Source organism: Colletotrichum destructivum, chromosome 1, assembly GCF_034447905.1.
Source record: "Colletotrichum destructivum chromosome 1, complete sequence".
In the NCBI taxonomy this organism is placed as follows: Eukaryota; Fungi; Ascomycota; class Sordariomycetes; order Glomerellales; family Glomerellaceae; genus Colletotrichum; species Colletotrichum destructivum.
This window is the reverse complement of record NC_085896.1, coordinates 6,224,094-6,249,665: the sequence shown is the minus strand read 5'-3', so window position 1 is coordinate 6,249,665 and position 25,572 is coordinate 6,224,094. Positions and strand designations below refer to the sequence as shown.

The window sequence follows — 25,572 nt, the reverse complement described above, 5'->3', positions numbered from 1 at the left end:
AGTGCTTTGGAGATAGGTGGCGCCAAGCTGCAACACGACACATTGTGATGCTGATGTATGTGCACCATCCCTGCAGACAGACCCTATCGGAAGCCACCCATGTTATGTACGGCTATGTAGGTATGTTCCCCGGACTGTATTGGCTTAGCAAGAAGTCACCCGTTTATCCGTCACCGCACTTGTGGCCGTGTGTGCCCACTTTACCCTTGCCTGTCTGCTTCAAGTTTTGAATGCCACCTCCGTCACGGTTCACTGTGCCCAGAAGCTAAGAGAGTAAATTCAGAGGAGGTATCTTAGGCATAATCTTTTAGGGGAAGTGGCTAAAATAGCATTAATCTTTGCCTACCGGCAAACGAACAATACATAAAGTAGACCGCTCCCGTTTCGATTGACTCAGGGCTACAGACATCTGCGTGGTCTAACTCCTCATCCAAAACAAGGCTTCGGTAATCGGCGCGTCCAAAAAAATCCTGGTCTCTCGAGCACCTATCGTCCCCATCAACAATGTAGGAAATCACCGCCCTTTCCGGGCTTGTTAAGGAAGAATTGAGCAAAGCTAACATGCTGAGTCTTTAGCTAGCTGCGATGCCGAATTCGGATTGCATGAAATGCTTTGGCTTGGGGAGTTTCAATGAGACTTGCGCCAAGTGTAAAGGGGCTCAAACTGTGGAGGAAACTTGTCATTCCTGTAAAGGGATTAAGCAACAATGTTCTACTTGTGACAATAAGGGAAACAGCGTGAAGAAATGCGACGAATGTTATGGGATGGGGTTCACTCCCGAGACGTGTGCTTGCAAGGGTTAACCATAGAAGCCATATTGTAGCTTTGGAGAGACTGCTTGCTCAGGGCTTGCTCATTTATCGTTGTCGTTATGAGTGATGGCGAAGAGAACCTTGTGCGATGGAAAGATGGGCCTCACATTCCACCTGGGAGATAAGTAGAGGTTGGCCCTAAGGAGACCGCCCCCCGCCCCCCTTGGACTGGTTGATTGTGTCGTCTGCGTCCACGACCAAGTTCCATGCAGTGATAATCCGATACTTGGTAGGGGTACAGCCTGTTCTCGCGGCAAAGGCGGGGCAACACGACCTTCGGCATAACGTAAGGCAGATAGTGCCTCTCTGATTCTGATCTACATGAGGGGTTGCTATCAGCTCGCTGCATCTCAAAATCCCTCCGGCTTAAAGCCCTCATGTACTGCCCACCTGCTCTCTACACCACCTGCTGAAATTCCACAGAGACAGCCATGCATGGCTGGTGCATAGGAACAAGGCTCACAGAAGCTTCTTAATCGCCTTTCTCAGAGAGGCAAGATGCAGGATAGATTGGGAATCTAAAACCCATCAAGCGCGGCTCCGCTACAAAGTGGTGGACACCTCCCTGGCCTGTCCGTTACTCGTCAAGTCTCGACCAACAGTTACATCGTTTCGTCAAATGCATCGAACTTATCGTACGACACATTTGCAACCTCACTCTGGCCAGTATCGGCAGACGCCCCAATGTGGGCTACGTATATCGTATGCCATTGATGCATCCTCAACAGCTCCTCGCTTGTGGGCGTACTGGACCGTTATCAAAACCTACGTCTCTGGCAGAGCCGCGGCCAAGGCGTTCCGACACTTGTGTCCCACAATTCTAACAAAGGTTCCCTGTACAGACTCGCCTCAACCATTGGTATCCAATCGGATGATCCGCAAGCCCTGTATAGAAAGTAGGTTTTGAATCAGAAAAGGTCCTTGTCAGACAAGGCGCCCTGTCGTACGTTGACCAACCAGAGTGTCGGCCTTGAATGCGGCGATCCTGATAGTCATTCTTGTTGAGCTAAAGAGTGCGAGGCCAAGAGCGTAATGTGAAGAGCATTACAGCGGCAGCAATTCGCGGCGTTGTGCCATGACTTTGGGCAGTCCTCCACCCTAGCGTTCCCAGAGTTGCACGACGAATGAGATGACACGAGAATCGATGTAGGAGACACTTGCGTTTCTCAGCAGAAGCCAGGTGCGAGTTCAATTTGCAAGTGCTGGCGATGTCATCAGCTAGCCAGTAGTGCACTTGGGGGCAGGCGAGGTAGCGGCCACCATCCTGCACAGGACATACAGTGCGCGGTGTCGAGGTTTTCCTTCTCTCGCTGATGTGTAGTGAGCGGCATGCGCTCCCTCACCCAGCTCAGCCTGTACGATGGAGGGAGGGACTACTCGACATCAGGCGTGCCAGCGCTAGTTCCATTTCGTCGCACGCCGCCATCCGAAGTTACCTCCACTCCTCATGCCACGGCTGGTTTCTCTCTGCATTGCCAGATGAACTTTGCCTGAAAGCTGAACAAACCAACAAATGCACCTTCTTAATCGGGCTCAAGGTGGCAAGACGAGGATGTTCAAGCTCGGTCAACGTAACATGCTCGGGACAAAACCAGGTTTGTGATTAGACAGTGATAGATCCAGATGTTGGTTCCACTTGTGGCATCACTTTCGGCACTGCGTCCACGTTAGGAAGCAGATTTGAGGCACTGTCTATCACGGTTGATCTGACAGGCTCTCAACTCGTCGCGTAGGCAGGAGTGCCAGGTGCTTGCTGCAGTCCGCATCGCGTGCAAGATACACAAATCATCATTTGCCTAGGAGACGACCCGACTTTCAAGCCACACATTCCTCTGTCGATATCACGTAGCCTGGAAGCAACAGTATCCAGTGAAGGTGACAAAGTATAAAGAGTAAGAATCGGCAGAATGTCGGATATCGGGATAAATCCGGATCTAACGGGTCTCAGGCCAATCGGTGGCAATTGCCCCACCAGCGGCGCTCTGGCCCGCTGGCCCTTGTGTTCAGTGGGCTTACGTATACAGTCGCATTTCCTTCATCACAGAAGTCGCATTTCTGATCGTCCGCAGCTACGATTGCTGTTGGACCGGCCGGCTGGGAGCATGCGGCTTACTGCACATCAGCGAGAGAAGGAAAACCTCGAAACCGCGCACTGTATGTCCTGTGCAAGATGGTGGCCGCTACCTCGCCTGCTCCAAGTGACCCACTGGCCGGCCGATAGCATGGCCAGGGCGAGGAAGAGCTTGCTTTGATAAGAAACCGCGTGCTGAAGCGCTTGCAACAGGAGCTCGCGGACCCACCTAAGCAGCCGCTGAGCACTCGCAGGAGCTGATCGCCCGATCTGGAAATGCCTAACTACTTCCCTCGACTTCTAGGACTTGAGAGTTTGGCATGCTTCGTAGATAAAACTCGGCGTTAACTAAGGAAGACCTAGGCTACGTACGACGCAGTACATCCAGAACCAAGCACAGCAACTTACAGCGCGTGAGTGAAGACGGTTCGTAGAGCCGCAAGAGGCTGCTCTATTTGCTTCAGTTGGGATACGCCGTGAGAGAGGCGGGGAAACGGCGGTGCAGTGTGTCCCCGTTGCAAGCATGCTACACTGGGTAGCCAGGTGGTGTGGGCCAGTGTTTCTTTCCACGTCCAGTGAAGCAGACCAGGCTCCTTTCGAGAAAATCGATTGTATCCTATTTCGCTTCTCGTGTCGTCTCATTCGTCGCGGAACTCTGGAAGCGCCCGTGGCCTGCTTCGCAAGGCTAGGGGGAGGATCGCCCGAAGCCATGGCGAAACGTCATTGCCGCCCCTGAAATACTCTTCGCATGGCGCTCTTGGCCTCGCACTCTTTACTGCCTCTCAAGCATAACTATCCAGTGGCCCCGGTTCAACGCCGACACTCCGGTTGGTCGACGCATAGCAGGGCGCCTTTTCTGACAAGGAGCCTCTCAGGGGAAGCAAGGCCTGCTTTCATTCTTTTATCACACGGAGGGCGCTCGCGCAGCATTGCGGATCATCCGATTGGATACCGATGCATTGGGCGGGTCTGTGTACAGGGAATCCCTGTCGGAACTGATGGATACCATTTGATTCACAAGTGTTGGACGCCTTGGCCGCGGCTCTGCCGGAGGGCTCTGCCGGAGAAGTAGCTTTTGATACGAGCCCTGTACGCCCGCAAGCGAGGCGCTGTTGAGAATGTATTTATGCGACATAATGACTGTGGCCTAATTTGGGGCGTCTGCCGGTACTGTCCACAACCTCAACCGAACAACTACCACTTTTAGCGTGCGCTGTTAGTGCAATGCTAAGGGTGGGGGCCCCAGTCCCCGCGGTTTGCCGCCGCACGCTGGGGTAGATTAGCTATACGCTAATCAGACCCTTAACAACGCAAATTTTCCCCACGAATCGAGCCGACGATTATTCAACCTAACAAACCGCCGCCGACTCGATATCGCCTTCCGCAGGCTACATGAAGTCTTCAATTGACGAAGCAGAGGTTCCATCTAGCCTCCCGAAGGAGGCGGGTTCTTTCCTGGTGAAGCGGTACTCCCAGGCCCTATTTTACCACCATCGACCGACTCCTCGACTTCGCTCTCTCAGCACAATCCCCCATGCGAACGAAGGATTCCCCTCGAAGAGTCACAGCTGTGTCTTCATCTGTCGTAGAGCCTGGCAGACTAGGACGGAGAGGAATAAGCTGTACCTCCTCTTACCGGTCATCGGACAGCCGCCTAACACCAACGAGACACTACGACCACAAAGAGCGCTCCGAAGCGCTATACTTATTTTCGGAAGAAGGAGCTATACAAGGAAGCCGTTTAAGTTGCCGGTGAACCGTGGCCACTGACGGGAGGAGCTCGCAACACGGGGGACGGGTATGGTGAACTATCGCTAGGGTATATCGCGGGAAACCTTTGGCTAGGTCTGGGCAAAGGCTCAATTAAGTGTTAGGTGAAGCTAACCTGGAGGCCCATCGTATTGTGGTCACGGGCAAAAGGCTTGAAATTCTGTGCCAATAGGCTTGACTTGTAGGATATCTTTGGTAGCCCTACACGCCGCATGCCCCTCGGGAGGCCAGCCACGGCGTTAAAATTTACACACACACACACACACACACACACACGGTACTGTCCAGAGCGAGGATGCAAATGTGTCATTGTGAGGGTCACGGCTATAGAGAGCAGGTTCAAACAATAGATGGATTCTGATGACCCGTAGGGTCAGGTCTAGATACAAGACGTAACGCGAAGAAGAGGAAAGGGGGATCGCGCTGTGCGAGCGGCGCGTCGCCGCAATAAAAAGGGGTCATGGCTTCGCCATGACTCGCGATACCCTTGACACCACCCTGGCACGCGATCCCGTGACATTTATCTGCTGTGCTTTGCCGGGCGAAGGGAAGACGCCAAAACTGGCTCTAAAAGCCGACGGACAGACTGCGAAATAAGTCTGGAGTCCCTGGTCAGCAAACAAACAACCCACACACCCCAGCGACACGCGGATCCCAGGCCCCTAGTCCGAGGCCAAGGATAGCGACATTTGTTATCCATACCCACACTAACGTATCGGCGCCTCAGGGAAGCGCCAGCCGAAACTGCCATCCGGTGCCTTTTGTTGACCCGCAGAGCCACAACAGGCTTCGATGTGGATACAAGCGCCCGTTGATACTTTCAACATCCCGGCCCCACTGGCAATAACCAACATTGTCCAGAAGGAAACTACAGCCGAGAGCAAAGCCGGTTTCCGCTGTTTTCCCTCGGGGATTTCGAGCCTTGGATGTTTTTGGACCCTCTTGCTGACGAGCTACATGACAGCAAACGTGTACCAGAGAATTCGACAAATTGCTGAAGACACACAAGCGTCGCTGTCGCCGAAATTGGCACAGTTAGTATTGCTTTCGGCCTGTTTCGGTAGAGAAAGCACCTCAGCCAGCCGCCAACTGTACGGTGGTCTGGGTGCAGGTCGAAACTTGCGGCTTTTATACCAACTGATAGATCGATGGGCACTTCAACATGGCCAGTTCTTTTCCAGGTCCATGAAAGACTTTGGAGTGGTATCCACTTGCAGGGGCCAGATTTCTCTCCACACACCTCAGCGAACGACTTACGTCATCCTTGTTGTGCGTTTATCCACTCACCTAGCATCTGTTTAGGTGGAAGCCCATATACTGGAAGGCGGGTGGGAGCCGGAATTCTGCGTCAACAAGGGGATAACGCCAGGGCAAACCAACAGTGGCGCCAGGCTTGGTCCGAATGCAAGATCAGCCTCCATAGAAGACATCGCGCCGGAGACAGTTCATCCCCGGCCTCTCCCTGTTGGATAGCCGCAGATTGGGGAGAAGAGCAAGTGGAAACGTACGGGCTGGCCTCAAAGTCATTTTGGGATTGCCTACGGTGGACGTAAGATGTAAAGGAGACAGTCTGTTCTGTATAACGTAAGTGTCGGGTCAGTCGTGCATGTGGGTCAGTCGTGCACTTTTCAGGACCTTGACATTGAATCAATCAATTACTCACCCACAACGCCTTGAATTTACTTAAACTAATCGAAATCTAAACCTCCAGATGCTTCTCTATCTATCTCACAACTGCGTGCATTGTGACCAATGCTTCCGCAGATGCTACAGTGCTTTCCGCGCGGTTGCGCCTTCCTCGCGCGACTACCACCCGCACGCGTTTCCTCCTCTAATTGTGTATTGGCGTCTTTTTGGTCCAAAAGATCTTGTGCCTCGCCGATAGTAAGTGTGCCCCCTTGCCTCAGATTCGTTTTCTTTGCCCTACGAAGTTTAGCGAGGCTGATGTTTGCCTCTCGAAGGGTGCGGTTCTCAGCCTTGAGGAGGGCGTTCTCGTGCATTATCGCCATCGCACCTTTCGCAAACTGGTCAACTGCTGATATGATTGGTGTTGGAGAGCTCCCTTGGTGACGGCGGACTCGATTTTTAATAAAATCAGTCTGTGAAGTCGCCTCGGTTGGGTTGTGTGGCGTCTGAGAGGCCCATGGGATGTTCGCGGCTGGAAGGCTCCCGGTCGGTGAAGGTGTTGATAACTTCACATCCAGCTTAGACATGACCTTATCTGGGTCAAGAGGAACTAAACCAGCCCCCTGAAATCCAGCCTTAATGTTGTATGGTGTAAAAACCTTTGAAACCGCAGTCTGGAAGGCAATAAAGAACTCGGTCTTCGTAATGTGGTTCACATGCGATCTCATGAACTGTTCGATTTCGCGACCGTACGCCCGCTTCAATGGACCAAAACACCCAACATCAAGTGGCTGGAGCAGATGCGACGAGTGAGGAGGCATAGCGACTGTGATGATGTCCTTCTCTTTGCAGAAAGCCTGGAAAACGGCCGAAACGTGGCTCTCGTGCCCATCGATCACCAACATCCGATAAAGGCCCTTTGTGCGTGCAGCAGTGTGTTTATCGAAATGGTGAATCCAGTCCAGGCCAGTTACGTTATCGGTCCATCCATTTGTAGTAGGTTTAATCACCCAGTCGCGTGGTAAAGTGTTGTCAGTGTACCAATTCGCAAGGTGGGTTTTACCCTTCACTACTATGAACGGCGGAACGCACCAGCCGTCTGCACACACGCCCTGGATCACAGTAACCCATTCTCGGTTCCCAGGCTGGACTTTCTTTCGTTTACCCCTGCGATCAGCGCGCGTAACAACCATCGAGGGCGCGATCTGGCCCATCATAAAGCCGGTCTCGTCGAAGTTGTACAGATCCTCGTCGAGGATACCGTACTTTGTCTTCATGTTATGGAAAAGCGTAAACCAAGCTGCAACCGTCTCAGGATCTTCGCAGAGGGCCCTCTGGTAGTCGTATACGCGAGAAAAACGCGTCTTTATTTCTGGTTGTCGTGCGACAAAGGTCGAGGCCCAGCGCGTCCCAACGCGTGATGCGTCGCGTGCCGCAAGGATATTATTCGCCATATCTTCCACATCGCTGAGCCGAGGCGCAAACCCTCGTGAATCCAGATTGATGACGTATTTGATGACCGCATCCTCTTCCAACTTCGTCAACCGAGCGCTGGCGGAGCGGGTATCCTGTCGGGCGCGTTTTTCTTTCATTCTATCAAGGAAGGTTGATAGAGGAACATCAAAGATCTTCGCAGCGCGTCGGCGAGATAATTTAGGATCCGTTCGGATGGCCTGGACAGCCAGATTAATTTGAGACTCTCTCGAAGGGTTTGCCATGTTTATTGATAGAGATATGTTGAGTTGAAGTTCGGATAGTGGAAATTAGTGCAAAGTGCACGACTGACCCACATGCACGACTGACCCGACACTTACGTTAGTAGATAGACGTGGATAGCATTAACGGGAGTCCCGCGATTGGCCAAAACCCAACTACAATCTAAGCCTCGAGAAAACGGTATCCGTCCTCACCCATCGATCAAAAAGTCGAGCAAACAACGTTCACTTCCATTGTAGACCATTTCTTTGATGTCTAAGATTTCCCCCAGTTACAACGAAAGTCATGAAGTCCTCCTTGAACAGCCAGGCTAGGACGTGACATGAGCTTCTTTAGGGTGAGTGCACCCAATAGGTGGCCGAACTGCGTGGTCCGGATGAGTCACTGGTCATGGATGCACCCTGTCTGCTCCGTTCTGGACGACAGGGAAAATATCAACAATGCGGAGCCAAGAATATTTTGTGGAGGCAGTCCCCTATTGGGTTCAAGGCCCTGCTTCATTCCCCGTCTCCCTTACAAGGGCCTCCCAATCACCTATCTATCGTCTCGAACAAGTTACAGCCCTTGACCATCCATCAACCAACCTCTTCCCATTTGAAAGTGTGTCTGTCATTTGCTCTTTGGTCACACTCCCCAAACCAGCTCGGAGTGTTTCGTCCGGCTTGGCACCATTATTCCGCTTAAGGTTGTCTCCGACTTTATTTCAACCTCGTTTGGCGGTCTCGGCGGCAGAGCAGTCGTCTACCAGCTCTAACCACGCTGCCAAAGCAGCTCTCCCGGGCATGTATGAGAAGGAGCAACATTGCTTCAGACGTCTCCAGAATTGTCATGTCCGGTCGCTGCATGCCCCCCTACGATTTGTGCCATTCCCGGTCTATTCCTCGAGCAAGTCGAGGTTTCTGCAGCCGCGAGCCACAATCTGGCTCTGAATCCAGGCTGCCCTTTCATCTGAGCCCTCTTTCTGGTTCTTGCGCCAACCCTCACCAGAGTGCCATCCCGCCAACTCATCGATTCCAGCAGCTATCATCAACTCAATGTCAACCATGCCGCGTGTCAGTGGAAATGTCATGGCCACACCGACACAGGAATCCGCTCCTGCCAAACGAAAGAGGGTGAGTAAACCAAAAGTCCGGACAGGCTGCCTAACTTGGTGAGTTGATACGAGTCCATCTCCACCGTCGCCGACCAGAAAGCTCACTCCTTGGCAGCAAGTAAGACTTGTCCCCGCAAACCTAAAATAGGAGGATAAAAAAATTGATGGCTCCGACAAAAGCTACTACTGCCTGGTAGCTTAACTAACATGTTCATCGCAGAATCAGACGCATCAAATGCAGCGAGGAGCGCCCTGCCTGTGTGCGGTGCACTTCGACTGGACGAGTTTGCGATGGTTACGACAAGTCCATGCCGACTCGTCTCGAAGATGCCGTCGGGGCGGCCATCAAGGAACGCTGCCTAAAAGTCTGGTCCGATAACCAGGCCCTGCGCATATTGCGGCCCATCGTCGCCGACATCGACGGAACACAAGCAGAGCGCCTTTACTTTCATCGGTTCCGTCGCGTAGCAGACACCGGCCTCTGCAATCACGTCACAAACCTCACCAGTTTCTGGAGCAGGCTTGCGCCGCAGCTCAGCCATTCTGATGAGGCTGTGAAGCATGCCATCGTCGCCCTCGGCTCTGCGTACCACATGTATCAGACGGCACCCCCGCCCGGCGGGGACGGCGTAACGCCGCGCGAGCTCGAGATCTTCACGATCCAGCAATACAGCACCGCCATGTCCAAGCTCTCAAGCTACGCCTATGTACCGATGAAGGACAGGATCACCGTCACGCTATTGTGTTGCGTGTCGTTTGTATGCATCGAGACGTTGCGCAACAACTGGCGGCCGGCCCTGATGCACCTCTCAAACGGCTTGCGCATCATTGAGAGCCTTCCCCTGAGCACGCTCGACAAGCTACGGGATCCCCTGCCGCTCCATGACAGGACAGGGGCTACAGAGAGCATGTTGGGGATGGATTACATCCTTAGACTGTTCGCCACATGGGAGGTTTCCTGCGCGCTGTTCGCCGAGAACTTCAAGCCCGTCATCTCCATCAAGCTGTACGAGGGACGCGAACTGGACGACACGCCGCTGGACGAGTTCGAAACCATCATGCAGGCTCACCGAGCCATTGTACAGTACACGCGCGACGTCTTCGCCCTGGTCTGGTTGACTAGGGAACATCAAGGCGACGACGAATTTTGGTCTCAACCGCTTCTTTGCCGCCAGCACGGGATATTGATGGACAAGGGCGACTATCTGACCGGTCTCTTTAAGCGGTTTATGGACCGACCCCAAGCCCCGGCAGGCGGCACGGAAGAGTACTACTCCGTCTGTCTTGACATGCTTCATTACAAATGCGCACGGCTGCTGTGTCAGACGCTGCACCAGAAGCCCCATCAAAGACAGCAATCGCCTGACATCGTAGCTCAACACGCTGACTTGGTCTCAACAGCCACTCTCCTGCACCGAAGGCTAGCTGCCAAGCAGCGGCAAACGGACACACCTTCTCGGTCTTTCACTCTCGATATTGGCATCATTCCGCCTCTCTACTTTATTCTGGTTGCTTGCCAGGACCCGGCGGTGCAAGAAAAGGCTCTTGGGATTCTGCGAGACTACCCACAAAGGGAAAATTTCTGGGACGGCAACTCAGTACGCAACCTACTGATCACCGTCGGGAATGTTAGTTACGGACCGGCGCATCCCTTCAATGACGTCCCTCATTCTTTGGCGTTTGGGAAGGGAATACCCGCTCTCTACGAACAGCTGCAGGAACTGCATATCAGGGTTGAAGAGGATTGATTGTGATGGATGGTTTGGGTTACAAGGGTGATTTGCTGCATAGCCTGGGAGACGTTCCCCCAACAAGTTCCAAGCGTCATTGAAAGACTGTGCATGGAAATGGAGGTTGTATTGTAGGCCTGGGAATGAATGTGTTGGGCAGCGATCGTCAGGTAGGGGTCAATAATTAAGAGGGCCCGCCGGAGTCCTATCCTCGCCCCTTCAGCCTCAGCGTCGAACACCTCTGCTAGACCGAGTCGGCCGCATCCCTGGGCCACGCGCCTGTTGCTGCGGTAGATAACAAACCCATATCCTGTGGCTCCGTTTGTCGCTTTGGAGCCGTCTGAAAAGACAACCATGTGGCTGTCTGGTACGGTCTTAAGCCAGGCCTGGAAAGCTTTGGCTGCCTCTTTCTTAGTCTGCAGGACTATCAGGTCTTGTGAGCCTGGGAGGTACTGCGGTTGGATGAGTGCTGGTCTCGGGCATTTTGGTGCAAGGTCTGCAGTCCGTTGGAGCTTCGTCTGCTGCCGCCCTCGTTGGGATGTTGTTGTTGTTGTATTTAACGCCATGGCGGCAAGGGTGGAACCCTTGTCGCAGACCTCCCGAGGGGTATGTGGCGTGGAGAGCCGTGGGCTAGGACTACGTACTTCATACATCGCCCTTTCTTTCGTCCTCCAAATCCTGCCTGGTGGCTACTATGCGTTCTATCTGTCCCTGGTTCCCGCTGGTTCCCCAGATTCATTGCTTCCCGTCTATTCCCTATGAGGGTTCAGTAGGCTGTCTAGATCCCGCGCCGAAGCCCGTTCCCTAGTAGCGTGGACAGATCTTCCGGAAGAAGCTTGTCACGCGGAGGAAGGCCTCAAAGCCTTTTGAGTCAGTCATTAGTCCCTTGAAGTATCGTTCAAGGGATCCCATAGGTCCTATGGGGTCGAGCGGACCAGTTGGGTAGAGGGTGGGCCACTGCTGCCTCCTCGCCAGGGTCGCTGGGCAGTAGACCAGATGATCTACGTCTTTTGCCTCCCCGCAGGAGCAGGTTAGCAAGGCTTCGGTGTGGTTAAAGCGTCGGTGATAATGTTCAAAGTCGCCGTGACCCGACCGGGCCGCTAAGAGGTGGTGAAGGGTGCTCCGTGGTAGGGCGAGTTCGGGAGGGCAGGAGAAGTGTAGCCTCAGTCCAAGCTGGGTGTACCGTTCGGTCGCCTCTTTACCCCACCACTGTCTGTACTGGTTTCGCAATCGCTCTCTGCCAAGCCGTTTGATCCCGGAGAGCGTAGCTAGTTGGCCTAGCGGGACCGGCAGCGCTGTGCCCTCCTTGGCTAGCCGGTCCGCCTCTTCGTTGCCCTTAATCCCCTGGTGCCCTGGCGCCCAGTGGGTGTGGATGTCGTATATCTTAGCAGCCGCTTGGATCTCGAGCACCGCTGCTTGTGAGGAGTCTGGGGCCTCGCCCCGTATTCCTTGGATGACACTGGTGTTGTCGATGCAGATGTGTATGGGTTGGCCTTGGGAGGTTAAGAGGGCCCGCCGGAGTCCTATCCTCGCCCCTTCAGCCTCAGCGTCGAACACCTCTGCTAGACCGAGTCGGCCGCAGCCCTGGGCCACGCGCCTGTTGCTGCGGTAGATGACAAACCCATATCCTGTGGCTCCGTTTGTCGCTTTGGAGCCATCTGAAAAGACAACCATGTGGCTGTCTGGTACGATCTTTAGCCAGGCCTGGAAAGCTTTGGCTGCCTCTTTCTTAGTCTGCAGGACTATCAGGTCTTGTGAGCCTGGGAGGTACTGCGGTTGGATGAGTGCTGGTCTCGGGCATTTTGGTGCAAGGTCTGCAGTCCGTTGGAGCTTCGTCTGCTGCCGCCCTCGTTGGGAGAGCCTCGGGACAAGAGGGTGTTGTAGATCAACCTTCTTTAGACGTGCTGCGAAGCGGAGGCGGACTCCTTCTAGAGCCACCTTGCTTGGTGGTAGTCCAGCATCCCTAAGAAGGCTGCGTGTTGGAGTTGTTTTCCAGGCCGGCAGGATAGCCCTTGCTGCCGTCGTGATGACCCTTTCGAGCTTGATTGCAAGACCCTTCTGGCCTGTACTGACTTCATCTGTCGGGAGAGAAACATTGCGGCCGGTATCGATGGCTCTGCCAGGGGCTGGCTTGGTCATGCCTCCATACCAGGTCTCGGCCCCGTAGAGAGCGATTGGCAGGACGCAGGAGATCACAGCCTTGCGTACAGCAGCGGCCGGGAGCCCGCCTTTTGTGTTTGTCAGGTGTCTAAGATGTTGGGCCGCCTTCGTCGCCGCAGCCAGCTTTGTTTCAACATGGTGTCGGAAAGAGAGCCTCTTGTCGAACCAGACCCCTAGCCAACGGATGGGCTTCGTTGATGCTACGATTCTAAGGTGTCTCGCCTTGATCTCTGGCAGGTCTCTTTGTTGATTATGTTTCCTTGTGAAGTGGATAGCCTCGGACTTCTTTGGGTCAAAAGCGACCTTGTTCTCCGTTCCCCAGTCGAGGATACGTGTGATCTCTTGGCCGAGGGTCGCAGCATTACTCTCAAGGGAGGGGCCCATAGCCAGAAGGCCGATGTCGTCTGCGTATCCGAACCGGAGCCTCGGATCTTCTGCTAAGATGTCTGCGATGTAAAGCAGGAAAAGAATAGGGGACAGCGGGGAGCCCTGGGGCAGCCCGCAAGCCAGCGGGAAGTCCTCTGTTGTTGCGTCCTCCAGCCTGACTCTGGCAGTTCGGTTCGAAGCAAAGTGGAATACCAGTCTGATCAGGCTGTGAGGCCAGCCTTGTTGGCGTAGCCGGACAATCAGACGGTTCCGAAGGACAGAGTCAAAAGCCCCTTGGACGTCCATCGTCACCAATGTAGCTGTGAGCCCTTTGTCAAGGGCCATTTCGATGTCGTGGGCGAGGCAGGTGGTTAGGTCAACCGCTGATCTGCCAAGTAGAGCCCCTATTTGCTGTGGGCTGGTCACCCCTTCTAGGATGGTAAGGTAGGACATTCTTCTTGCTATCAGCCTCTCGAGACCTTTCCCAAGACAAGATAGTAGGGCTATTGGCCGCCAGGATCCGGCTTTTGAGAAGTCTGTTTTCCCCGCTTTCTGGATCATAGCGACCTCCGCTCTGCGGAAAGGCTGGGGGAAGTAGCCCGTCTGTATGCAGGCTTGGAACAGTTGTCTGACAGGCTCAGATACAAGGTCCCAGCAAGCCTGAAGCAGCCGTGTTGTGATCCCGTCGATGCCAGGGGTCGTGGTCTTTGTCAGAGTAGCCTCTCTCAGCTCTTCTCTACTGATGGCATCATGCCAGGGTATCCGTCGTCGAGAGACCGTAGGGACGTCGAACGGGTCTCCTGGCAAGTCATCCTGTGCACTGAACCTCTCTAGGAGGGCTCTTCGGAGTGCCTGGGCCTTACCCTGAGTGTCGTCGATCGTCTGACCCTCCACTATCAAAGGGGGTGCTTTGACCCCTAGGCTAGCCTTTCGCCAGCCCATAATCTTGTAGAGATCTTGGTCCGAGGAAACTCCTTCGATCTTATCAGCCCAGTAGGCCCGCTTCGCTTTCCTGACTGTCCTCAAGAAGACCTTCTGCTCTTCGAGGATAGCAAGGCGTGGGGTAAGAAGGCGTAGGGTCTGCTCTAGCTCTTGGGCTTGTCGGCAGCAGGCCTCGCGGTACGTTCGGTGGGCTACTGCGCACTCCTCTGTCCACCAAGGGGCCCCCTTCCCATGCTTTCCTCGTTTCTTCCCTACAGCCTGGACAGCCGTGGAGAGAAGGTCGGCTATTCTCCCAGCTTGGGTGTCCAACTCGGCAGGGGTAGGTTCGTCCTGGAGAGTGGGTAAGACCGAGGCTCCTGCTCTGATCAGGTCTCTGGACCGGGGTAGGGCCGAGTCTGGGACTGATAGTGACCGTGGTTGATCTGTCTGTTGTTGTCGTTGCTTATGAAGCGGGATTGTTGAGACAATTGCTTGATGATCGGCCCCTGGGTGAAGGTGTGGGCTGACCACTGCGTGTGCGAGCGGAATGTTCGAGAAGGTAAGGTCAAGTACATGGCCTTGGGCATGGGTCGCAGTCCCTGTCTCGCCGATGAATGACAGGCCGTGGCCATCTGCCCAGTCTGCTATGTCGTCCCCCCTATTCCTGTTCCTCGATCCGGGCTCCCAGGAGTAGTGATGAGCGTTCAGGTCCCCTGCCACAAGGACTCTTTCTGGCGGCCTGTATCCTAGGAGGGTTGTGGTCGTGTGACTGTGGGGATCTCCTGGTTGCCTGTATACGTTAACCACAGTAATTTCGTTGTTAACTGTGATCCATAAGATGTCCCTTGTCTGTGCGGGCCTCTGCTGCTGGGCCTTCCACTTCCTCCCTTTCCGTATGTAGGTCATTACCCTAGGTCTGGTCTCCCTGTCCTTCCAGGAATCCACTGGGACGTAGGAATCAAACCCTGGGTGTGTGTTGATTTGCATTTTGTCAACATAGCCTATCCAGGGTTCCTGGACCAATATAATGTCGATCAGCTCAGCCCAGCAGAGCTCCAGGAAAGCTGTATGTGCTGGCGACTGCTTCCCTACGTTGCACTGAGCTATGCGTAGCACCTGTGGAGAGGCCTGCTTCGGCCTACGTCTCCGAGTCGAGTTCCAGGTGGGTGTAGGCATTAGCAACGTTGTAATCCGGTTTCTGGGCTACCCTCTGACTCCTGCTCAAGAGAGGTAGGATAGCGCGGTTAGTCTGGTTAGTCTGGGGAGGGTCCTCAGCATCCTCGGGCTCGTCCTCACTCGTGCTGCTACTATCGGTGTCCCTGTCCCCGAGGCACACAATTGAGCTCTCGGAAGGTGTCCTTTTGCGTGGCCGCTTGGAGCCGGGCGGTTGATCCTGGTCGGGGGGAGGGAGATCCCCAGGCTGTTGGGTGCTGTTCCGAGAGGCGCTTAGGCCGGCCTCATATAGGGCGTCAAAGGCCTTCTGTCCAACCTTGCGGATCCGGGCCCGCTCCTTCCGGTCCGGGAGAGCAGGGATGCCGTTCATCGTCATAGGCCTTGCTGGACAGTTCTTGTGGCTAGCCTGGAATGGGCCGCAACAGTTCGCACACTTAGGTTTAGCTGTACAGGGCCCAGTCTCGTGCGAGTCTGAAGGTCTGCTGCAGTTGTTGCAGAGCGGCCGTCGGTTGCAGTAGCTGTTTGAGTGGTAGCCCTGGCCAGGGTAGGGAATCAATCCATCCACGTCAATATCCGACTTTGTGGATTGAATTGACAGCTTACTCAGCAAAGTGCTCGTGGATTGATGTCCACGAGGCTATCCGTGGATTGATGTCCATAATATTGAACCTGTGGAAGACCCCTGTCACATAACTCGGTTTACCTAATCGGGCAATTCGTGAAGCTATTGCCTCACCCCTGGTGCTCCTCCGAACAAGCCCGTCCGACAGCCACCTCCAACGCTGTATCGTCAAGCAGGATGTTATCCATACCTTCGATAATGCCTGCGCGTAGCCAAGATCGCAGCGTTTGGATCAGTCCAATCGTGCTAGCGTCTAAACGGTTTCGGAGGGGCGTCACCATCAACCCAGTGGCGGAGAATAGTCTCTCGCACTCCGAGCTCATGGCTGGTACTGTCATGACGTCAAGAGCCATTCGAGATAGCCTCGGGTACTGAAACCTCTTGAGAATCCAATACTCAACTGGGTCGGTGATGTCCTTGTCGCTCTCAGACACACTGGCCTGCCAACGGATATATTCATCTGGTTGAGCAGCAAAGGGTTGGCTTTGACGATATCGGTTACGATACCGATCAAAGGAGGACAAGGTCGTCTTTCGCCTCCTTACAACCGGACCTTCAGGAGACGTGACTGTAATCTGGAGGTCTCTGTATTCCGTATCCCAAAGACGTTGCACGATATCCCGCCCTTCGTCGACCCAAGCCGGATGCTGTTGCCCCCAAACCTCGTCGAAATAGTCCCATCGTAGGCTAGGGTGTAAGGCGGCGGCGGCGTAGTATACTGGCGAGTCCCTTAGAGTATTGTGATATTTGTCGAGCTTCATCCAGCCATGATTGACATTGATACCAAATTGCTCGGGCTCGGGATGCCTCTCAATCTGCGATTTTGCGTCCTCGAGCTTCCCGAGCAGGAACTCGAACGCCTCCAGCACATCAGTCATAGAGCCAAAGGTTTCCCTAACCCCAGACGATCGATATCGCGGCTTTCCGTCTCCCTGAAGCACTTGGACAACAACGTGAAAGTCGGAGAGGATCTCGTCAAACGTCCTCAGCACTGCCCAATCGCTCTCGTTGAGAAAGCTCGACTCCTCGAGGCAGGGAGGAAACTTCTGTCCTGCCTCCCCTTTCCGAGCGCCTCGGAAGAGCCTCTTGGCTTTAGCGATGAACTCTTCGTACAAAGGGCTGCAAGCGAAGCATTCGTTTTATCATGTGGTATTGGGATAACCACCTCGTATCGTTGTCAACCACAACATCAACTGGCCGTTGCTTTCCGACTTCGGGATCGTCAGAAGCGGCGAATGAGTCTTGTTGCAGTTGACGTAACAGTTGAGTCAGTAAGTCGGACCGATGGACCCAAACGACAAAGTTGTGCGCTTTCCCGACAGGACCCTTCCGCATCCACTCGTCATGCGTCGCTCTCGCCAATGGCTCCCCCTTGACGAGCGATTCCTCAAAGGCATCGACGTCCTTTCCGAAGAGGAGAGACTTGACAACAAGGTCAAGGATGTGCCCCATGCATCGGACGCGTCGTTGAACAGGGTCGAATTTCAGCTCTTCTGCAATCTCCGCCATGGCCGTTTCATTGTTTGCTGCGTTATCGAGAGTGAAGTAACCGACCTTGTCCTCGATGCCAAACGACTTGATGATCTCGAGGATTTCGGCGGCAATGTTCTCCCCTGTATGTCGTTCCACCAGCTCCGGAATGCCTAGCACGATCTTTTGGATCTGATTCTCGGTGTCTCGGAAGACGGCCGTCACGCCATATAGCGCGTGACGATTCCTAGTCCTTGCCCCATCAAAGGCAATGTGGATCTGACCTGGTGATCTTTTTAAGACGTCTTGGACGGTGGCGTGGTATCGCTGGAATTGCTGGACCGCCAGTTTCTGTATGGTCTTCGCTGTAACGTGTGCATTGGTAACCCCGACCGCCGGATTGAGATATTCGAAAATCTGCTGTAATCGAGGGTGCTCGACCTGTTTGAACGATTGCTGGCTTTCGACTATCCAGTTGACAATGAGCTTCTGGAACTGCCCTCGATCGAATCGTTTGATCAAGCTATTGGCCAGAGCTTGATCCTTTGGATCGGAGCGTTTGAGGCTCATGAAATCCAAGATAGAGGCAAGTACCCTCTTGCCTCCCTTCTTCTGCGACGGTGTGGATCGGCGTCCTGATGGATCCCAGTAGCCGTGGGCTTTCCAGAGGTGGAGTTCAGCGTTTTGGGTACCTTTGGATTCGTATGACTGTGGTGTGGGACTCTTCTGGCGCACACATGGCATACAGATCCATCGTCGGGATGTTGTGGATTGAATCTCGACTCCGTAGTTCCATACCCATGACAGGGTGTCTTTGCTGCGCTCGGCCAGGGTGAATCCCTTCCAGACGCGGAAGATCCTCCGCTCCTCATCGCTTGTTGGTGCCCAGGTAGAAGGCTGGAGGACCTCCTGGTCCGGTTCCAGGACAGGTCGAGTACATTCGGCATGCCCCTCGTTGTTGGTCGATGATTTAAGGTCAATGGTCGAGTCCGTCATGTCGCGCTTGAGGTCACCAATGGAACGAATCAAGTAAGTAAAGAAAGGGAGTGGACCATTTGGATTCACGCGCAGAACGCGTCAAGTCTGCCAAAACGCGTCCAAGTAATGTTTTGATTAGCTGCGTTAGTACTGGTACGGGTTGAGGTAGCAATGGTTAACGGACTATATCAATGCGCCAATACCCTGGACTAGCGTCCACATCAATCCACATCTCAATCCACGCAGCCCCAGGCGTTGATGGATTGATTACGTAACAGCACGCCACGTGGATTGACGTTGACGTGGATTGAAGTCAATATATTGATCAATGTCGTGGAAGTCGTGGATTGATTCCTCACCCTGGGGACAACTGAACACAGAAAACGCCGGCACTACATATGTGAATAGGGGGTTGTGGTTGAATAACAACCCACCACACCCGCGAGGCATTTAAAGGTACTTGAGGTCTGCCCAGGACTATGGTCGCCGCCGATATGGAAAGAGGCTAATCCTAGTTTTGCTCAAGAAGCGCAGCGTCGACATCAGGTTTCTCTCTATATAGCAATTTATCATCATCGCTTCCGCTTTCAATAATGCAATTGGCTTGACAAGATCTTCGACCACCCAACCAGCAAACTGTTATTTGCTGGTGTTTAATCCAGGCGAGCAGCTGGTACAGCTCGCCCCAGCCCAACATGTGCATTTGTCTCCAACACGACACAAACCCATCTATACAGTATTCCATTCCATGTGGCCGTAGTCCGCTTTGGCCGACACTCATCGTGACGCTATCTGGATGAGGTCGCGTGGCGAGGCGTTAAGCACTCGGCCTTGGCCATGGGCCCGTGGCGTCCTGTTGCCGAACTCTCTCCCTCTCTCTCTCTCTCCAGAATAGGAATGACAAGGGTCTATGGCTTTGGAACTAGCTCCGTATCGAAGAGACTCCCCTCTTGGCACTTTATCTGTGGCAGCGCTCATCGTAACAACCCACGCACGTTTACATGACAAAATTAAGTTCATCTCAAAACTTGTAACTAAGGTTCCAATCACTTCCCTCATCTCATTCGCCTTGACGCCTGGAAGAAGACAACCCATACGATCCAGTCCATCATATCTCAGCCGCCGCGGCGGACGGCTCGATTTCCTCCCCGCGGATCCATATCTTCCTGATTTTCCTCGTGGCGGTAATGTCCTCGAGCGGGTTTCCCTCGACGAGCACCAGGTCGGCCCGGAGGCCACCCCGGACCATGCCGCGGTCGCTGAGCCGGAAGGCCGTGGCCGCCACGCAGGTCGCCGAGCGGAGTACATGGAGCACGGGCATGCCGGCCTCGACCAGCAGGCGCAGCTCCTCGTGCAGGCTCTCGCCAAAAGGGATCCGGGACCCCGGGACCGGGTTCGCCGTCGTGCCGGCGCAGATAGTGGCGCCGGCGTCGTGGAGTGTGCGCACGCTCTGCGTCGCGTTATCATAGCTGCCGCCGGGAACGAAGTCGGTGCGGGAGTGCTCGACAGAGCCCTGATTTGCCGTGGTCTTGTCGGGGCCTGGGGAGGAGATGGCAGTAGTATTGTTTGCGTTGGAGCCAATGGCCGACGCGCGCCGTCGCATCATAGTGAGCGTCGGCACGAATATTACGTTCTTGGCCGCCATTTTGAGCGCCAGCGCGGTGTCAATGGGCGCGTCCAGGGGCGCGTGGGCAAAGACGTCGAAGCCGGCGAGCAGGGCGCGCTCATAGGACGCCTTGCCAGCGGTGCGGGCGATGATCAGCTTCCCGTGGGCGTGGGCAGCGTCGGCGAGGGTCTTGAGGATGTCGTCGTCGAACGAGTCAGGGTCGACCGGGACCCTGATGAAGTCCGAGCGGTCCGGGCCACTGGACCTTGACGAGACAAAGGCCATGGCATCCTCGCGCGTCCGGATAACGTAGCCGTCCGGGCTGTCGTACAGCTGCGGCTGGTAGCCTCGGGCGGGAGATGCTTCGGTACCGCTGGTGAGGAAGGTCGAGAGTCCAGTTTTGCCGGCGGCGTAGACGCGCATGGCCTGACATTGCTGGGTGGTGCTGCTCATGTCGAGGACGGTCGTGACGCCCTGGCTCGCATACGTGGCAAGGGCTGCGTTGGCGCCTTTGATATTGGCATAGACATCGATGAGACCGGGTATGAGTGAACAGCCTCGGCCATCAATGACAAAGTCGGCAGTCTCGGCGTCGGAGTCGTCAGCCATGTAGTTTTGAATATTGCCGGCGGATCGTGTAAATACAACATTGCCAGGTTTAAGAATGGCGTCGCTATCGAACATGCGGACATTTTGGATCAATATTTTGACCATTGGCCCGTTTCTTGTGCGCAGCGTTCTCGTAGATAACTTCAGGGGTCAGTTGTGCTCTCAATTGAGCGGTACTTTTTGAAACCGGGTGCAGGATTGTCGCGTTTGGTTGTTGAGCGAATAGATGGTTTGGTGATCCAACAGGGCAACTCGATACACTATTTGATGTTGCAGATTTGGAATGACGATTGCAGGAGCTTAATGACATGTTCACAGACAATGCTCGAACCCGGCGTATGTACACAACACCTAACCTACCGGTCACTGTCAAAAGACTATGGGCCGAGGTGCCACACAATGACAGGTTGTCAGGTCATTGGAGAAGTCCGATGCAGAAAACTAAAAAAGAACGTACTGGAAAGAAAATTCCGTACAGCCAAAAACCAGAGTTGCTCATATCCCTACAGGGCATGTCCTAGTATTGACCGAACGTCAGAGGCTGATCATGTCAATTCGGAGGAGGGAATGGGGCAATGTAGAAAAGTCGACAACAGGAGGTCTGGTAAGCCAATGGGAGAGGGAGACAGTCCGGAACCCTCCCCGCTAGGCCAACCATGTTAAAGCGTTGTGTATGTAGTTGGAAATATTCTCCAAATTCGACAGCTGTTGTTCTCGGCGGGGGCGGCGTTTCAATTGGGTAGATGCGTCGATGCCGAATCTGGCATGTCATCTGGCAGACGGATCAGCTCAAGTTCCACAAGTTGCGAACTGAGGAACTGAGGCCGGAGTTTGGGTCGTGCATCAGAGAACTGTCAAGTCTTGACATGTACTTGTTGCTCCTTTGCTCTCGGCGTGTTACTTCCAATGGCGCATCGCTGGACTAACATCGCCCCTTGCCGTCTTCCTTCCCAAATCTGGCGTAACCGGGACTCGAAACGGGCGGATCGAGCAGTCGGGGCCGAGCGCGGGGTTCGTCTGATACCCTGGGACCTACTGGCCGTACGTCATCCGTGAGGCGATGCTTCTCTGCGTCGTCGAGTTTGGGAGCAACGACCTGCTGAGGAAGTCCATCGTTTGCGGTGTCGTTACTGGGTTGTGGATCGTCAGGTACCACGCGACGCCCGAGTCGACGAGGAGGTAGGCCTACGAGAGGATCAAGGCCCACTTATTCTGGATGGTGTTGGATGCGATGATGCGCGTTGGGGTGGAGGAGCTACAGCGCACGGCGGCGGAGACAAGCACTCGAGCTTGTTCTGATACACGTCGGAAGTCGTCTTCGTTGTGGGAAAACTACGGGCGCGACGTGATCCAGGAGGAGGGATGTCTTATAAAGAAGCAGACTTGAAGGTTGGAAAGGAGGATGAATTCTTGCCGCATTCTGTGCGCGCACCGGACTGGACAGGGAATTCATAAAGGGATTGCTGATATTCGTGTACATCAACATTAAATCCTACAAAACATGACAAGCCGCCTCTTGGCTATTGGGTCTTAAGACTCATTCGTTTCGCTCGTCTCACAAAGCTGGAGCTTCCGAAACCTCTGCACCAGGTTCTCCGCATGCGCCGCGAAAGGATCCGTCACGGCCAGGTCCAGATCCACGACCCAGTAGACAGGAACCTGGTCAGGGATCATGTGGTGCTTTCCCCGCAGCTCGAGGTCCCTCTTGATCGCTCTCGTCTGCGGGATGTCCATCGCACCCTTCTCGAGAGCCATGGACAGCAGGCTCAGCGTGATGCCCTTGGCCAGTGGGAAGCCGGTGTACAGCGTCTGGTAGCATGTAATGCATAGGCGCAGGTAGAACAGCCAGTCGGGCGCATGCCCAGGAACCTTTGCCTCGGCGAGCATTGCGTTGGCGAGGTACAGCAGCGCCGAGTGCCAGAAGAAGGAGTATGACGACTCTGGGTGGCTGTGCCGGTAGAAGAGGACGATTCTCTTCAACTGTTTCACGGATGCCGCGTAAACAGCATCCGGGGTGGACTCTTCGGACTCGAAGTTAGGTAGTCGCTGCCGAGGAGCGCCGTTGTGCTGAAGAAAGGGCCGGAAGAGGTCGATGATAGCTAAGTGGTGGTAGATGCTGGAATTGCAATCTGCGTTAGCCAAACACCCTAAAGCGGGTGTTAACCACCGGTAGCTAGGTCTTATTTACTGCAGGACCACAGCGTGATGTGTGCACTGGTCCCCCTGAGCCAGTTCTAGGGGTAGGCTATCTGCCCACATCAGAAGCCGTCCGTACGTCTCCTCGGCGAAGGCTAGAGAGACGGCTTTGGCGCAAGGGGTCTGTTTCGGCCCGTACATTGTTTTGACCACGTCGTGAACTATCTGGGAAAGGCGACAGTGCTCCTTGAGCAAGACTGCATTGTAGATCCGTCGTTTGTCTCCTATAGCTAAGGTGTTGGCGTCTCTCGCAGCATCTATGCTGTCGCGTGGCAGGGGTCCGAGGGGTGGGTGCTCGATCAAGCGCTGATGTAGCTGTATCGAGAAAGAGCTTTGTCGGGATCATTAGCTTATGTACTTCGTTGCCATGAGGCATTGCATGAATTTTAGAACTGCAATCTCCAGCAGCTGAATCCGAGAGTGGGAGAGACCCGCTGTGGAGAGGGCAAACCCCCTTTTGCGGAAAGGAACGAAAGAAAAGGGAGAGAGAATAGAACGACGATGGGACAAGGTGGCAACGGGGAAAGATGACAAGGGGCAAACGGAACGAGTCCAGAGTCCACTTCTATCAAATCGATGCTGACGTACGTGAGATAGGCGAACAAAACCCAAGAAATCTGGGACTTGGCCTTTCGATAGTTTGCGCTACTGTCGAGGTTGAGCCGTGAGTCGTGAGAAGGGCTGACGTTGAACAGTTCAAGCCTTTTGGACATGTCCAAGAGGTCATCGAGCAACTCGACATACTGCGCCCCCGCCCCGAGGGAGACTGAAGTCATCAACAAGTACTGCACCGCTGCCACAGTACAGATGCTTTCTTCGACTCGGGCCTCCTTGCTCCTCTTCCACAGTTCCTTTGCTTCCACGTAGAAGTAGTGGCCCACAACGGTGGCCTCGGGTTCGAAGGCCGTGTATCCCTGCTACGTGGCGGTGAGACTACACGTAAAGCAACTTAAATGAAGCGTTGTCAATTTTGAGGTTACTTACACAAGCCCAGGCGAATAGCCCGCTGACGAGGATCCGAGAGCAGAATTCGTTCTTACCGAGCAGCCCGTCCAGAAGTAGATCGACATCAATTAGGGGCATCATCGGATAGTCGGTCTCGAGATAGAGCTGAAGGACCGCAATGGAGAATTCATTGGTGATGGGTACGTCCGTCCATTGTGTTATGTCGACACTCAGTAACCGATTATCGTACAGTGTCGATGGGTTGCGGGGCCCGACTCGGCCCGTAGAGTTTAAGCTATCCCGTCGTAGACGACGGGTGTAAGGCGAAAACGAGTCTGCAGTTCTGGAATCAGGGGTGGAAGTTAGCGGGAATCCTCTTCTTTTGGACAAAGGGAGAAACGGTGGCACAATAGGAATTAGAGTGTCGTCAGGGGGAAATGAGATAGACTTCGTTGCCTGCGCTGCCTTAGGGACCAAACAGAGATCCAACGTACTCAGCCGGGCCACTGTGACTCCAGAGTACCTCCCTCGGAAGCAACACAAAGTCCAAGTCGAGCTTGGATAGCTGAAACGGCGGCCAAGCAGGATAGGCAACGGGGTGCCTCATCATTAACTCGAATTCCAAGGAGGACTGGGTGGGTGGCAAGATTGCCCTGTTAAGCGCAGCTGACGATAGGCCGGCATCGTACCCCCGCAAAGCAGAGCATATGAGGGCTGGATCGTTGCCGGTTCTCAGGAGCTGCAGACCCTCCAGAGCCTCGTCTTCGGGGACCGTTTTCAAGATTTCGAGCAAGTCGGCGGCGTCGGCATTGCTCAGAGACTGCTGCTTGTCAACGAGCTGGAAGCCGGCAGGGATGGCCTTCAAAATGGTGTCGGTGACCACTCTGTACTCGCACTTGAGCCCGCGACGCAGGCATTGCGAGCACTCTGGCTGACCGTCGCACTGTTCAAAAGGCTTTTTGTCAGTGTCGTCCTGTGCACGAGGCCGAGGCCGAGAGTTTTGGTCGGTTGGAGGTCTGGGGGCGGGGCGAAAGCTTGTCGAGTGATTCAGTGGTTTATTGCTTACGGCCTTTTTCTTGTCCCGGCAAAAGTTGCAAGCTTTGGAGGTATGGGACCGGCGTCTTTTGCGTCCATTTGAGTTGCCATCGTCGCCGTCCGTGGGATTCGGCTCCTGGGGGGGTTGTTGGGCAGTTCGGGGAAGAAGCGGTCGCTGCCGGTGACCGTTCAGGGGCATTCGAGGGCGGTGGATGGTCGGTCAAGTATGGTAACGTTATGTCGTCGGCACGGGATGAGCTGGGGAGTGTCTTGCAAATAGGATCGTATCAACGACGAGTACCGAACGGAAGAAGATTTTGGCATTCGAATTAGTTGTTTGCCATGTTGCCGGTCGATTATGAGAACGAGAGGAAGATACTGAATTTTCCAGAAGAAACAGTGAGGCCGGAGTTTACTCCGATTCCTTTGCCACACCTTGAGACTAGTCATACTAGTGTCCTGGGAAGGACCTCGGCCCCCAGCTTTCGGGCTATATGACAGAATCCATGCATGCTTCTATGCGAGTCATGGACATAACCCATCCAGGATGGTCTGACTGTACTTAAACAGGCCAGCCTGTCATTTCCACCTGGCCCTAGCTCTGGAACAGTTATTAGGATAGCATTAGGCCCACAAGCCCGTGGTGATACCATCCACTCTTTAGTACGAATA

The 25,572-nt window shown here is 54.3% G+C and overlaps 5 protein-coding genes across 5 annotated transcripts; 3 read left to right on the top strand and 2 right to left on the bottom strand.

The window, feature by feature from the left end:
• Positions 1-360: 360 nt before the first annotated feature.
• CDEST_01881 (uncharacterized protein) lies at positions 361-927 on the top strand. Its single transcript, XM_062918040.1, has 2 exons — positions 361-506; positions 577-927. Exon 2 carries the CDS (start codon positions 586-588, stop codon positions 802-804), a length of 219 nt encoding a protein of 72 aa, XP_062774091.1. The 5' UTR covers positions 361-506; positions 577-585; the 3' UTR covers positions 805-927.
• A 4,349-nt stretch (positions 928-5,276) lies between these two features.
• On the top strand, positions 5,277-6,846 carry CDEST_01880 (uncharacterized protein). Its single transcript, XM_062918039.1, has 2 exons — positions 5,277-6,538; positions 6,616-6,846. Exon 1 carries the CDS (start codon positions 5,447-5,449, stop codon positions 5,954-5,956), a length of 510 nt encoding a protein of 169 aa, XP_062774090.1. The 5' UTR covers positions 5,277-5,446; the 3' UTR covers positions 5,957-6,538; positions 6,616-6,846.
• A 1,644-nt stretch (positions 6,847-8,490) lies between these two features.
• On the top strand, positions 8,491-11,579 carry CDEST_01879 (Putative fungal transcription factor). The gene has a single exon (XM_062918038.1). The coding sequence runs from the start codon at positions 9,398-9,400 to the stop codon at positions 10,835-10,837; it is 1,440 nt and encodes a 479-aa protein (XP_062774089.1). The 5' UTR covers positions 8,491-9,397; the 3' UTR covers positions 10,838-11,579.
• Positions 11,580-19,617: 8,038 nt separating this feature from the next.
• Positions 19,618-20,829, bottom strand: CDEST_01878 (Putative metal-dependent hydrolase, composite domain superfamily; the record flags this gene model as incomplete). The annotated part of the gene is made up of 1 exon (XM_062918037.1): positions 19,618-20,829. One exon carries the CDS (start codon positions 20,827-20,829, stop codon positions 19,618-19,620), a length of 1,212 nt encoding a protein of 403 aa, XP_062774088.1.
• Positions 20,830-22,073: 1,244 nt separating this feature from the next.
• CDEST_01877 (Putative zn(2)Cys(6) fungal-type DNA-binding domain-containing protein) lies at positions 22,074-25,330 on the bottom strand. The gene is made up of 6 exons (XM_062918036.1): positions 24,932-25,330; positions 24,360-24,808; positions 23,905-24,208; positions 23,509-23,837; positions 22,913-23,251; positions 22,074-22,840 (listed from the first exon to the last, which is right to left on the bottom strand). Exons 1-6 carry the CDS (start codon positions 25,097-25,099, stop codon positions 22,255-22,257), a joined length of 2,175 nt encoding a protein of 724 aa, XP_062774087.1. The 5' UTR covers positions 25,100-25,330; the 3' UTR covers positions 22,074-22,254.
• Between the last annotated feature and the right edge of the window lie 242 nt (positions 25,331-25,572).

Excerpts from the sequence above, each read along its gene's own strand:
- CDEST_01881 (XM_062918040.1), top strand. The coding sequence starts at position 586 with ATGCCGAATTCGGATTGCATGAAATGCTTTGGCTTGGGGAGTTTCAAT.
- CDEST_01880 (XM_062918039.1), top strand. The coding sequence starts at position 5,447 with ATGTGGATACAAGCGCCCGTTGATACTTTCAACATCCCGGCCCCACTG.
- CDEST_01879 (XM_062918038.1), top strand. The coding sequence starts at position 9,398 with ATGCCGACTCGTCTCGAAGATGCCGTCGGGGCGGCCATCAAGGAACGC.
- CDEST_01877 (XM_062918036.1), bottom strand. The coding sequence starts at position 25,099 with ATGCCCCTGAACGGTCACCGGCAGCGACCGCTTCTTCCCCGAACTGCC. Across the intron at positions 23,838-23,904 it reads GGCTATTCGCCTGGGCTTGT|CAGGGATACACGGCCTTCGA; the intron begins GTAAGTAACCTC and ends ACCGCCACGTAG. Across the intron at positions 23,252-23,508 it reads GTTTTGTTCGCCTATCTCAC|CTCTTTCTCGATACAGCTAC; the intron begins GTACGTCAGCAT and ends ATCCCGACAAAG.